The 14,815-nt window shown below is 41.5% G+C and overlaps 1 protein-coding gene across 1 annotated transcript in view; it reads right to left on the bottom strand.

Moving 5' to 3' along the window:
* Positions 1 to 1,974: 1,974 nt before the first annotated feature.
* Positions 1,975 to 14,815, bottom strand: part of LOC130183317 (POU domain, class 2, transcription factor 1) — a 64,494-nt gene continuing 51,653 nt past the window's right edge. Inside the window, exons 6-16 of the mRNA XM_056398618.1 lie at positions 14,434 to 14,718; positions 13,694 to 13,808; positions 13,136 to 13,227; positions 12,070 to 12,342; positions 11,822 to 11,963; positions 11,219 to 11,367; positions 10,005 to 10,202; positions 9,849 to 9,897; positions 9,074 to 9,215; positions 7,449 to 7,522; positions 1,975 to 4,624 (exon numbers count right to left, since the gene is read on the bottom strand). Of these exons, the coding sequence (XP_056254593.1) occupies positions 4,251 to 4,624; positions 7,449 to 7,522; positions 9,074 to 9,215; positions 9,849 to 9,897; positions 10,005 to 10,202; positions 11,219 to 11,367; positions 11,822 to 11,963; positions 12,070 to 12,342; positions 13,136 to 13,227; positions 13,694 to 13,808; positions 14,434 to 14,718 (1,893 nt within the window). The 3' untranslated portion in view covers positions 1,975 to 4,250. The remainder of the gene's footprint in view (positions 4,625 to 7,448; positions 7,523 to 9,073; positions 9,216 to 9,848; positions 9,898 to 10,004; positions 10,203 to 11,218; positions 11,368 to 11,821; positions 11,964 to 12,069; positions 12,343 to 13,135; positions 13,228 to 13,693; positions 13,809 to 14,433; positions 14,719 to 14,815) is intronic.

Raw genomic sequence — 14,815 nt, 5'->3', positions numbered from 1 at the left:
ATAAACTGCCCAAATCCAGGTGTGCAAAGCTTGTAAAGACTCAACGCTGTGCCTGCTGCCAAAGAGGCTTCTACAAAGTCTGAATGAAAGGTCTGGACACTTTTGTAAATGAGAGATTTCGGCGTTTGATTTTTCATAAAAATGTCTTAAAACATGTTGGCACTTTGTCATTGTGACTGGCTGTAGATTCAGTGTCTGAAAACTTTCTGAAGCCACTCGTAAAATAGATTTTAATATCTTCCCAATTACAGCTCACAGTATTTTGAGCAACTGTCGGTCAGTTAGTGGGTGAAAATATTGAGTAACAATTCATCTCTATGTAAGGGCTAGTTTGTGTGGAGCAACCTTTTAATTGAATGTGTAAATCTCTATTTGGTAAACACTTAAATTATAGCTAGGCTAACCTTGAGCTAACAAAGAGCTAATGCTACTGGCTCCAAATGAAAACCTGATGATCCAAAATGACAAAATTCAAAATTATATAAACCAGTGCAACAGGAAAATAAACCTCACTGACTGAAGATCATAAAACAGTGTCACACACTTTTTTTCTTTTTTTTTTTAAATATGGGAGTTCAGGAGATGATTTTCCCACACAGCTCATTCTATTTTGATTTTCCTCTGTCACAGTTTCGCTGCTCTCTCTCTCTGTCTCAGGTCACAAAGTCTTTAGGTTTGGTTTTGCTTTGAAACATTCGTTTGGCATCTTCTCTTCTTGTCTTGATCTCAAGAACACCCCTCTCTGCAGATACAAGCCTCACAACAACCCCTGAAAAAACTATTACAAAGATCCAGAAAGACTTAAATAGAATCCAATAAATACATAAATAAAGAACCAATAAATAAACAACGTGAGAGACAAAGAAGTTCATAAAATACAAACGGACCCCCCCCCCCCCCCCCCCACCCCACCCATCCCCGAAAAAGCACACACCTCCCTTATACAATAAATACAAATATTTTTTTTCCAACAAAGAGCCCGTGAGAGATAAAGAGTTTTAAAGCTTTTGGTTCTTAAATCAAGTCGTTGTCTTCGGTCGTCATCATCATGGAGGATAATAGTCCCAGCCTTTTATACATCAGCAACAAGTAAGAGCAGTTCAACATATATTATTTCCCCCTACAAAACCTATGAGAACTAATGGATACATTCCCTCTAAAAGTGGACGTTAACAGCCTTTAATCTGTCTCAGAGGTCTGCACCCCCCGACTCCCCTCCCCATATCATCTTTATCATTGGTTGTCTTCAGTACCAGTGTCTGTTTATGTTGAAGCTGAACCCTTTGTTGTTTGTTTCAACCTGGGTCTGTTTTCTCTTCTCTCTCTCACTTTAAAGCTTTTCAAAGGGAGTTCATGAGTCTTTCTTGTGTTTTTATCACTGACAAATCACACGTTTTTACTGGTGATGATCTGGAAAGGCGTATGAAAGCAGGTCCAGGTTGAAAATGACCAGAGTTCTGCTTCACACTGTCTAGAATGAGAATTGACTGATGTTACTTTGAAAGTGTGTTGTGTGTTTTTACAGTTTGGTTTGTATGCAAGACAATTATCTTTACACAGACACATGCTCTCTCTCTCACACCCACACGCACACACACACACACACACACACACACACACACACACACACACACATGCACACACACACACACACACTTCAGCTGAGCCACTCGTACAACTTGTGCATTGGTTTGGTTGTTCTATTTGGTATGGTTATGTGTCTAAAAAGTTTTGCTTTTGGTTTTTCAGTTTTGGCTTTTTCACGACATTCTGAACTAAAACACGTTTTTTTTTTCTTTTTTATCTTGGAAGCTACATTTTCACAGTTATTTCCAAATGTAAACAAAAATAAAAACTGAGAGCACAACCGAAGAGACAAGAAGATATGAAACCCACCACCTCCTCCTCCCTGGCCCCCCCACCCCCCACCCTCCACCCCCCCCGGCCCCACCCCTCCCTCCTTCCCGCCGCATAATAAGTAGAAAGCAATGAGACAAATCCATACATCATTAACAGACACACTATGGAAAGCAAAAAGAAAAATATATATATTCTCAAAGTCAGTTTGTTGAGGTTATTCCATATTTTTATCCATCCAGGAAAAAGAAAGTGAGAACAAAGCCGAGGTCGCCGGCAGAGGGAGGGAGGGAACGATTTCTGTCTGTCGATACAAGAACAGCAATCACAGTTAAAGACGAACAGACAGACAGGGCCTTACTCCCCCCTTTTCTCCCCTCGTCCTCCCCCTCTTTGTTTGTATTTGGTTTAGTTACAGTTCAGTCACTCATACATTACTAGTAGCAGTAGTAGTAGCTTTTGGTTTTGGGTTACTTTTTGGTTTTTTGGTCCGCTGCTCTGAGCGCACCTCCTCCTGCTCCTCTTCCTCCTTTTTCTTCTCCTCCTCCTCCTCCTCCTCTTCTTGCTTTCCCCCTGCAGCTTTTCAAACCTTTGGCTCCTCTGCTCCTGACCACTTCTCCTTCTCCTCCTTTTTCTTCTTCTCCTCTTTTCTTTTGGCCCTTTGATCTGATCTTTGGAGACAAAGGAGAGGGGCAGATGGGAGGGAGGGATGGAGGGCAGGGGTTTGGGGGCAGTAAGGGGAACGCCGGTGCTTCACCTCTTTCTTTTGTTCTTTTTTTTTTTTTTGGTTTGGACTCTTTCTTATGCTTGTAGTGTGTGTATGTGTGTGTTTTTTTCCCTTTGACACTGCTGAGGTTTTTGTCTGGACACTCGTCTCCCGGGCGAATCCAGAGACAACGCTGCCAGAGGCGATGCTTTGGTATCGAAGAGTGACTGTCTGGTGGTAGATGAGCAGTCTGGAAAATGACATGACGATGGTGTGGGGTGATAATAAATAAAAGAAGGCAAATAACGCTGAAATAAAAAAAACTCCAGAGACTGTTTGTCCACATCTGCCTGTGGTGTGTGTTTCCTCTGTAGGCAGGATGAATGCTGCCGGGTGTGTGTACTTTGGTTTGAACAAACATTAAAAACACAATGAGAATATTGATGATGATGATGGCGATGGTGATGAAAACAGCAAATTAAGACGTAAATAATCCTAAAAATCACTGTGGATCTTTCATGTTGATACTAACAGCTAAATATAGTAAATTTAACTGAAAACAGACCTGGATCAAATGGGATTTTCCAACATGTACAGTTGGTTTTAGCCTATTCATGTTCCAGAGGGGTGGATTTTGCCACACAGTTGGATTTAACAAACACCAGAGAGTGCAGGCATTCACAGGAAAGCTTTTTAAACTTATACTTACACTACAGTGTGTATGGATTGGCATCTCACACGCTATAGTAAGAATAGTAGTTAACTCCACCGGTCTGCTACTCCAGGCTGAATAAAACAAACACTGTGTCGTAATGTAAGGTAGATTCATGGTGGTAAAGCTGTAAAGAGAGAGGTAGGTCGACACCCTGCGCGTGGGATCAGCTGTAAAACATTAACCTGTGTGTTTGACAGGAATAAAGAGTGGTTAATACAAAATAATAGAAAAATAAAGGTTTTCATGAATCAAAATCAAAATAAATGAAATGGAAAATGTTTGGCATGAAGTAGAATGATGTACTGAACTGATCCTGGACAGATCAGGATGTAAGAAGTCTTTTTGAACTAAAGCTTTTCTCTCCGTTTATTGTTTTTTTTTTTTATGTCTTTTTTTGGTTTTCAGTTTTTGGTATTTGGAGATTTTGGTTTTCATCTTTGTAGGTGTGTGTTTCTCTTCTAGCATCTTTTCTTTTTTTTTTAATTTGGTTGCAGCCACCTTCCTGAACCGTCTGAGCTTGTTAAACAAGTCATTTCTTTTTTGCCTCCCGTCTCTCACACACAGTCTCACTTCTCATCCCTGCCCTCATCGAGTTTTTTTTTTCTCCAGCCGATAAAAAGCATGGTGTTCGTTCCCCCGATGCCAAGCAAAGACACTCCAGTGCCACCTCTCCAGCTGTAGATCATTATTTGGTTTCAAATTTCTCCCCTCCGTTCTGCAGTTCTCTCTATCATCTCCTTCTCCCTCTCTCTTTGCTTCCTCCCCTCATTCATCTGTGTGTATTTTTGGCTTCAGAAGACGTCAGCGGGGAGACAGAGAGAGACGAATCAGAGATGGATCAGACAGAGAGATGGCTTTGGTTGAAAGGCGAGGTTGTAAATTTAGATTTATAAAGCTCCTCTAACACTCTGCTCGCTCCTTCTCCTCCTCCTCGTCCTCCTCTGATAGGATACTTTGGCTGTCAGTCAGGGATCACTCTGCCATGGCCCCTCCCAGGGGCGGCGGCGAGGCTTCGCTGAAGGAACAGAAAGAGGTGGGACTGGAACAAGGAGAGGCGGACTCCTCGGGGCACGAGGTCGGGCTCATGAGGTCGCTGACGCCGGGCGGCTGAGACTGGGAGAAGGAAGGCCTCGGGCCACACCCACCGCCGCCGCTGCTGCTGACCAGTCCCATGGCAGGCGTGGAGGCTGTCGCCATGGAACCGGTCACCATGGGGAGGAGGGTTGGACGGTTGAGGAAGAGGGAGGGGCGGAGGGATGGGGGACCTCCAGGTCCGCCCAGAAGCATGTGACCCGCTCCCCCCTCAAGGCTGGAGATGGGCAGCTGACCAGTGCTGGCTGCCAGGGCTGGTGGGGGAGGAAGAGCGGAAGATGAGGGGAGTGTGGAGGAAGGACAAGAGGAGGAGGGAGGAGAGAAAGGGAGGATGATTTAAAGAGATAAGACAAGGGTCAAGAAGAAATGAGGAGGAAGAGGGGGAAATGAAGGTGAGAAGACAAAAGACAAAGAGATGATAGGAAAAAGTGACAATGGAAACAGAGCAAGGTGGAGAGCAAGAAACGAAAGAGCGATAAAAATAGACAAAGTAAAGGACAGAAAAGTAATGAGGTAGTGACAGAGTGATAAAGAGAGAGAAGAAAGAGTAAAAGAAAGAGCAGGACAAATGTAGATGTGGTGGCAGAGGTGGGACAGAGGAGGAGGTGAAGAGAAGGATGGAGAGAGTGATTAATGGAGGCAGAGCAGGATGAAAAGGAGAGAAAATGTGAATAAAGAGAAAGAAGTAGAGGATAGAAAAAGAGGAAGTAAAGTCAGTGAACATATCAGTAACAGGGAAACATTTAAAACCTGGATGTGGATGGTGGAGATGAAGATGATGAGGAGAAACTGCAGAGGAAGGTTTTGACTACATGGGATCTCAAACTGGGAAGCAGTTTTTATACATCATCTAATCTATAGTTTTATAGTTTTATAGTTTAATAGTCCACATGGAAATGATTAAAGGGCCAGTTCACCAAAACCACAACATTCTGCACTACAAAACAGAAACCTGTCAACTGTTGGAAGACTGCGTTTGAATTTTTGATTTCTGAAATGTAATTTGTCAGTGCTGTGAGTTTTTGTCGTGTTGGACTGGAGGCAAATAAAACAACATTCAACTAGAGATAAGTATGAAAATATATTTTTTGTATTCTGAGTGAACTGGCTCTTTCTATTTCTGCTTAGATGGTGATGAAAAATATTTAACCATCAACTATAAAGCAAGGAGACAAATGAGGGTGAGGAGCAATGAATGAGGATGAGGGATGGGTATCTACTATGTATGTACATATACATGCACACAAACACACACACTTCCACTCTTAAACATGTTGATGTGATGGAGTGAGTCAGATGCTTGTGAAATTGTGAAAATTAACCTTTTCCGTCGACCCTATATCTGCTGACTGTCTGCACACAAACACCGAGCATCAGCAAATAAAACTCATAAACAGACAGTGCCACACTGCTCATAGAAAAACATGTAGCAACTTAAAAATGTAGATATTTTGTGATGAATCCACATTATTACCAGTTTTACTATGACTGACAATTATTTATATTATTGATTCATCTGATGATTATTTTCTCAATTAATGCATTAATCATTTAGTCTATAACAGGGGTTTTCAAAGTCTGAGACAGTGGGCCTCCCCTCACCCCCTCACCCCCTCACCCCACCTTAGTTTACTTCCTTTGTTTCGCTCAATTCCTGGATACCTATGGGATCATGATGAGGTTATTTGATCCCACAGACACTCAACAGTTGAGCCAGGATAGTCTGATACTGCTGTTTGACATGACCTGAGCCTAAACCAGACACATAACAAAGGTCTGTCCTCAGCCTTTTCTTAGTTTCTGAGTTTGAACAGTAAATTTCCCCAAAACTACTCTATCTCTGAACTATGTCTTTAACCAAATCACACACATTTAAGTTCATTTACATCATCTCCTTGTGATAACTAATGTAATAACTTGTGTTTCCCGCTCCTGTGATTGTTGACCCCGCCCCTACTGTGTTGCACCTGTGTCCAATAATATAAAATGGTGATACGTCCATCACAAATGTCTAAAGCTCAAGGTGGCATCTTCAAATGTCTCCAAAGATATTTGATTTACCGTCATGGAGGACAAAGAAAACCAGGAAATAATAACCTGAGAATTTTGGCATTCTTTAAAAGAAGGCTCAAAAACATCACTTTATAATCAAATAAGTTACCAATTAATTTTCTGTTGATTGACTAATCAATTAATGGACTAATCATTGCATAACATGGCAGAAAGAAACATAGCAGAACAAGCCATCCATCAGTCCAACAGACAGTGACACCTGCTGACTTCTGATTCCAGTGTAACACTTTTCTCCATTATAGCAGTGTGTAAACATTCAGAGCGCGTGTGGCCCAGAGGGAATCAAAGCAGCAATCCTTTCTCGTCAACACTCCATCTAAACCCTCCTCTTTCTTCTCTCCTTCAGCCTTTAACTCTATCAGCGTTGGCAGTGCCAGAGCTGCAGTTTCCATAACAGACTGTATCCTTCTCATCAGCACATGGCCCGGAGGACGCCGGCTCTGAATGACGGCGAACAGAGCGGGAGAAAAAGAGGAAGGTCTGAATCGGCGCTATAGGGAGATGGAGCACATGACGGATTCAAAGCTGAGCTTATTTGTGATGCTTAATTGATTTGGCAGGAGATGGCTTTTTTGAAAAAGGGGAATTTTGAGTGGAAACTGGTTATTTAGCCAACAGGCCTTGATATATTGAGGAGGAGGGGATTGTGTCTGTTCAACTGTTTACTGTAAGCTGACTTGGCCTCCTAAGCTTCGCCATAAGGGTCTCTTGTCACTTTGTGATAATAGCAGGCTATTGTATGAGACTCAAATTGAATCTTTCATCATACTGAGTGATTCAAAAAGTTTGTGCTGAGGAGGAGGAGAGTGCGGCGGCCTCGCTGTCGGCTACTGTCGTCTGAGGCTTTGCACGGAAATTCATTTTGGTCAAGAATGGATGAAGGGTGAAATGGGAAGTGGTCTTTTAGAAATAGTGACTCATGAAGACTGTGACGCTGAGCTGCAGGGGACAGTCTGCATGCACCTACACACACACACACACACACACGTACTCATGCACACACACCTTGCATGGTAGCCAGGGTATTGCTGCCAATGAGGGCCTGGTTCATCCCTGTGCTTACTCCCATCATCGTGTTCCTGAAATGTGGATCGACCGCAAATTCACATACACATGCACGCACACACACACAGTTGGCAGATTAATTAATAAAAACCCAACGTATTCACCAGCAATGAACACCTGAACGTTTTTTGTGTGATTTGTGTCATTTACACAGTAGCAGCTTGTCATGTCTTTGTTCAGCACCTGATATTTTCTCTGGGTCATAACTACATGTCACAGCTTGTACAAACATTTCATAACATAGTGGTTTTTTTTGTTTTTTTCTTGATGCGTGTGAACTTGCAGAATTTCAGTCAAACTGGTGCAACAGCAGTATGACATACCATCAACAGCTGAATACCACAGATTTCTCTCTAACAGGCAGCTACACATGCAACAGGCAAAGTCGAGTTAAAGAGGTTGTCATTATTTCTTCATCAGGAAGAAACAACCATCTCGTGTTATTCATCTATAAAAATCTGCTGTTAAAGCTTCAAACGACCTCACATCTCTTCTCTAATTTAAATCCAACATCCACAGAACACAATCCAGTTACTACTGGTTTCAGGGACTATTCACCATTTAAATGGAATGAACTGCCCTCACACTAGAGTCTTATATTTCCCTTGGAGATTTTAAATCTTTATTATTTGATGTATTTTATGACTTTTTGTAAATGCTTTTGTTTATTCCTTGTTTCTTAGTTTCTTGCATTGTGTAGCTCTGTTGTCTTTGATTGTGTCTTTGTGACTGCTTCTTGTTCTCAGGTCTCTCTTGAAAAAGAGATTTAATCCCGATGAGACTGCCTGATTAAATAAAGATTAAATAAATAAAAGAGTTCAGAAGGTTTGACTCTTTCAGAAACAACCCAGACTCTCAGAATCTTGTGTTTTCATTCAGGACAGAAGAGACAACAAGAAAGCTCTGATTCTTTCTTCAACCCAGGGCTGCAACTAATGATTCTGTTCATGATCAGTTCATATGTTGATGTGTCTTTAATTAATTGCTTAGTCCAGTGGTTCCCGCAAGTGGGCCGACAAATTTGCAAAACAGAACAGTTTTAGTAAAAAAATGTAATTACAAAAAAATGAAAATATAAATAATGTTTAAATGTCTGAAAATGAAATCGTCTTTAACAGATTTAAACATTTTTTAAAACAGTTTTTTTTAGTATTAAGGTTTATCAATGTCATAAGCCAATTTTTTTTTTTTCAATCCTTAATTCAAATTTCTTTAGTATTTTATGCCTTGTACTTGCATTTGATCTTTTACTGTGTGTTGTAAAGTGTCCTTGAGTGCCTTGAAACGCACCTATAATAAAATGTATATTTATTATTAATAGGAACTGTTAAGTTGTTTTTGGCTGGACCACATTGTACATTTGTATTGTTACGGGGGGCCACCAATATTTTCAAGTGGGCCATGAGTTGGAAAAGGTTGGCAGCCACCGATTTAAATGTCATGGTGGTGGTGGTTTTCACGAGTACAAGCTGAACTAGCTCAGTATATTCAAACCTTCTTGGAACAAAGTTGTTGTGACCGACAACCCTGATGTTTTGTAAAAATGCACCATTATCGACACTCACCCAGTGTTGAGCCCGTGGGCCCCGAGGCCGGGAGGGGCGGGGCTGGCTGTGCTATGAGGAGGTGGAGTCACAGAGGAAGAGGTGGAGCCGACTGCGGCCGAGCTGACGGGAGTCATGGGGCATGAGGGTGACGAACTGCCAGCTGAGAGGAGAAAAAAAATGATATTGATGCTGTGTAGTAGGTTTGTTGGCAGATGAATTACAGCATTATTACCAAGTCAAAACTTTGGTGACACAGTACATCAGCATCTAAGATCCTGACCTCTCTGAGTGTCTCCTTTGACTCCATTCAACTTCAGACTACAGGGAGAAGTTTGTGACTGAAAAGTATTAGCCTCGGCTCAACGGGCCAATAAATTTCCAGCTGTGTTTGTTACCTGTCAGGTCATCTGTCATGTCTGTGAAGCCTGCGATAGCTCACACTGTAGCCAAGGTCCATAAATCACAAGGACGAGTCATGACTCATGGAGGTAAACAACTCAAGATGGGACCAGTGCTTCCATGTTAGTGTCAACAAAACATCATTGTTTTCTATTTCAGTCTCTCTCTCACAGAAATCATTTTTTAACTTTTCATTTTTTTAAGTGTTTCATCAAACCAGTGAAAGACTCTGACAAAACAAAAATATCAACTTCTTCCAAATAACGTCAGGACCAGTTTAATCTTCCTGTGACCGACCTCTGGGTTCCAAAAACACAACTGTGAAGCTCAGCTCCAACCTTTAATAATTCATTGACGAGACTCTACACGGGCACAAACAGTAATTACAGCTCACCTGTTGTGCTGAGGCTGGTGGTGACCTGGGACAGACCCTGACTCGAAATCTGGAAAGAAGAAATTAGGAAACAAATATCAGGTCAACCTCCAAAATTACACAGAAAAAAAAAGTGTCAAAGTAGTGAAGAGTTAGTGGACTCATGGCGGACTGTACCATGTGCGGGCTGTAGCAGGAGGCTTTGTGCGTCACAACAGGCGAGGTCTGGCTGGGCAGGGGAGGGGTGGTGCTGCTGGAGGGGTTGATGCGTTTCTCTTTCTGCCTGCGGTTGCAGAACCAAACACGAATCACCTCCTTCTCCATGTTGAGCTGCTCCGCCATCAGCAGGATCTCCTCCGAGGTAGGCTTCTGGTTCTGAGGGGGAAAACCGGGCTGATGAGATGAGGAAGTACTGACACTGATGGCGGCAGAAAAATCATAATAATAGCTGCTTCATAAAATGAAAAAGCACAAATACAGTGAACATTTTAATAATAAAACAATGTGATATGAGGACGTGTGTTAATGTTTGATCTCTGTGTAATATACAGTGTAACATACTTTATTACATATTCATTACTAAATTTCTTGATATCAGAAAATAGTACAATATATTTTTTAAAGAGTTAAGATTGCATTAATTTACACAAGGAATAGCATACATTAAAAGTTTTCTGAAATGGAAATGGATACAGGGGCTATTCCACCCCACTCATTTATTTTCATTTATTTCTTTTCTCAGTTATTAAAGAAATGAAATTATTAAATAGAGCTATTATGTATGTATGTATGCATTGTGTATTAGAGAGGCTTTCAGTTGGTGTTGGTTGTGTTACATATTGTGAGTCTCATTGTGAGTATGAATGAAATGGATGTGTATGATGTAACTAACTGCTGTAGCTGACACAGGTGTTAATTTAGCTACAGGTGTCCCTAATAAAGTGAGTGTATAATTAATGCAGTTGTTGGGGTGCCATATCTCTCATTATTGCACTCCAGTCCAGTTCTCCTCCTCTGAGTGACAGTTGCTTGAAAAGTTTAGATAAATAAAATTATTACTTTTGTTTTAATCATCAAATTTATTATTTCCAAAAAGCTGAAACCTGAATGATTCTGTATACAGGTCTAATTTCCATATACCATTCTCATATCTGTTAGAAATACAATGTGCAATATTGACAATTTAAAGTTTGTAGTTATAGTTATACCATTGATGTTTATGCATATTTATTTTATTATCTATTATCTAAATTATTTAAAATGTATTAAATTAAAATTTAGATTTAAAATATCTATCTATCTATCTATCTATCTATCTATCTATCTATCTATCTATCTATCTATCTATCTATCTATCTATCTATCTATCTATCTATCTATCTATCTCTTACCGTGCTGAAGTTGCGCTCTAGGATCACGCGCACGTTGGTCTCGATGCTGGTGCGTTTCTTCCTGCGTCTGCCGGGCAGCCCCTCGATCCCCAACATGGGGGAGGAGATAGAGGAGGGGCTGGGCAGCATGCTGTCTACTGCCATGGTTTCTGTCAGAGACAGAGACAGAGACATGAAGACATGCAGGGCAACAGACAGAAGAGGAAAACAGCAGTGGAGACAAGAAGACTTGTGAAAGTGAAAGAGCGATCACAGGTTTTATATTTAACTGAGATGTCAATTTTAAAAAATGATATCGATAACTTTATACTTATAGTGCTGTTTCTGACACACAGTATTGCTGAGTCCTATCTCTGAATAGAACAAATAGTATAGAAATATGTACACTACAGATAAGCAAATTAACATAGTAGCAAAAAAAATAACTGTAATTGTTTAAAGCAAGAATCTGTTGTTGTTCAAAAGTCAGAGTCATTTCTAAAATTTCAAAATCATGTAAAATGAATAACTGAACTTTTTTATAGAAAGATCTCATGTTCATCTCAGGTGGAGGGGATGACAGACCAGTGTTGACACCTGCTCTGAACAGTGTCAGATACTCACCTGCGTCACTCAGCCACTTCTCCAGCAGTGGTTTCAGCTTGCACATGTTCTTAAAGCTCAGGTTGAGAGCTTCGAAGCGGGAGATGGTGGTCTGGCTGAAATCGTTGCCGTACAGTTTTCCCATTGCCACGCCGACGTCTCCCTGATGGAAACATACAGAAAGTGTCACCATACACACACACACACACACAAACACACAAACACACACACACACTCATGTAAACCTTCCTCTCATCTCTGTCTGTTACCTGTGTGAATCCCAGCTTGATGCGTCGTTGTTTGAAGGTGCGGGCAAACTGCTCCAGCTCCTCCAGGTCGCTGGGCTCTTCCCCCAGGTGACCCCCGTGGCTTCCTGGGGTCAAGCTGGAGCTCAGTGAGGAAGCCATGGTGCTGCTGGACGCAGACGTGCCTCCGACAGACGTCACGACACCAATGCCGCTGCTGCCAGTGGCAACTATAGAGCCGCTGCTGCCGCCGCTTCCGCCAACCACGACATCACTGCTCTTCTCCCTCTGTAATGTCTGGCAGATGGAGAAGTTAATGGTCGACTGTTAAATTTGAATCTGTGAAAATTTTATTTTCTCTTTCCAGGTACTGAAATAAAGTGGGGAGTGAATACGGATAAGATAATCAGCTGGAAAAATGCCTAAAAAACAATCATTTGACCCTGTGTGTTTTGACAAATGATACAGATTTGACAGATGTCAGACACAAAAAACAACATCCATCAATTATTCTAAACAGCAGAAAAAATACTACGACTTTAATATTTGCTTAGTTAACTATAAAGGTTGTATACAGTAAGTCAAAACAAGAATGTGACCCTGAGAGCTTTGGGAAAATCATTTAATTGACCGGACAACATGCATGAAATCTGTCTCATTTACATTCACCGTCTCTGTGCATAACATACATGAAGAAAGAGGGAACATCTGCCGCTGTGGTTGATATGACTTCATCACAGCTTAATGAAAAAATCTATAACGGCCCTTTGCATGTGTGAGGATGCATTCAAGCACTACGTTATAGAAGATACAGGCTGAGGACACAGGGTGAGCTGTTTGACTTGGGTGTGAATATATTAATAAAGAATGAAGATCCTCATTGGAAACTGCATCTATTATGAAAACAACCTGTAATAAAAATAGATTTTATACTTAACTTTTTTACTGGAAAAATTGATTTGTGCAGCAGAGATCAGCTATTTGCTTAAATATAAAGTATCTTGTGCTGCTTTGTTACACATCTGTTAAAGCAGAGAAAGACTTGGAAGATAATCAAGTGTGTTTTACATTCTGCAGGTGGATTTCCTACCTGTGCTTGAAGTCCCAGGCGAGGTGGTGTTGTCAGTAGTCCTCCTGGGCTTTGCTGAGGTAGCTGGATCAGATTTGGTGTCGAGAGCAAACCTGTGAAAACAAAAACCAACCAATCAAATTATTACATTAAACAAACCAACAGCAGCAATTTTATTTAACCTATCTGCTGCTATCTGCTTATTTGCACTGTTTTGTTATGCGGATTGTTTGTATTTTTTACTGTACTTTCTTTGGGAGAGGCCAAAGACAAATTCCCACTGAGGTGGACAATAAAGTCAATGAATCAATCAATAAAGCAAGGAACAAAAATGCTGAAATGCTACACCAGGAAAAAAAAGACAAATGTTCACTGAATATTTTTGTTTTAATTGAAAAATAAAACACACGTCTAATTCTGCCAATATACAGCAGTTCTTGCCCAGAATGCCTCTCCACCAGTTGAAGGGGTCACTTTATATTTATTTTCATTTAATCTAAGCATTAACTATTGTGTGGATATGAGCGCGTGTTTATAGCTTTTAAAACAGAGAACCAGGAGTTTCCTCTGTCTCCTCACCCTGCTGTGGCTGCTGCGCCTGGGCTGGCTGCGACAGGAGGAACTGGGCAGGAGACTGGAGAGGATGACCCGGCATCAGGACCAGCTGCTGGAGCTGCAACAGCTGCTGGATGTCCTGCAACAAACACAAACATATATAAACACATGTCCACTTGTTTGTATGGATACACATCTGAATGTATATGATTAAATAAAGTATAAATAAATAAAATACAAAAAATCTTTCAGTAAAGCGCAGGAATACACCAGGCTATGTCACAAAAAAGTCTTCTAATCAAAATTTAATCAAACATTAAAACTGAACTGATGCAGGGCGTCGAGTGGCTCAGTGGGTTGAGCAGACGCCCCATGTGCAGAGGCTACAGTCCTCGCTCCAGTCGGCCCCGGTTCGAATCCCGCATCGGACGACCCTTTACTGCATGTCATTCCCCCTCTCTCTGCCTCCCCATTTCCTGTCCCTCTCTACTGTGCTATCAAATAAAGGTGTTGAACTCAAAAATAACAAATGAAAATGTTCAGAAACTCCCAAAAAAGTAACAATAAAATGGTCTGAATCTTAATGTATAGATCTTTATAGTCATAAATATTAGACTATGTATGTTGTAGTCTATGTGTTTTTTGATGATGATTATTTCCAACAAATGTCATTGTTAGAAATGTCATTCCTTTACAAACTCAATTTAAAATAAATACATAAATAACATGTACATGCTGTTCATTGAATCCCTGCCCGCTCCTACCTGCGCTGTGAGCTGGATTGGCTGCGACAGGGCCAGCTGCGGTGGTGGAGGCGGGGCTTGGACCGTCTGCTCCTGTTTGGTTTGCTGTTGCTGTTGCTGCTGTTGCTGCTGGGACTGTGACTGGTTCTGCTGCTGCTGCTGTTGCTGGTTGGCTTGTTGCTGCGCGGCGGCGTGGGCGGCGTGAGCGGCGTGCGCAGCGTTGGACTGCTGAACGGCGGCTGCCAGGAGCTGAGCCTGAGCCTGTTGGAGGAGGAGCTGCTGCTGGGCCGGGAGGAGAGCGGCAAGCTGGGGGAGAGCAAAAGGAAGAGGATGAAGATGGTGGCAATGGGGATGGTCATGGGAAATGAGATGAAGATGTTAACATGCAAGGGGAAAAGGGATG

This window comes from Seriola aureovittata, chromosome 16, assembly GCF_021018895.1.
Source record: "Seriola aureovittata isolate HTS-2021-v1 ecotype China chromosome 16, ASM2101889v1, whole genome shotgun sequence".
Classification (NCBI taxonomy): domain Eukaryota; kingdom Metazoa; phylum Chordata; class Actinopteri; order Carangiformes; family Carangidae; genus Seriola; species Seriola aureovittata.
Note: the sequence above shows the minus strand (reverse complement) of the source record. Positions and strands in the feature narration are given on the sequence as shown.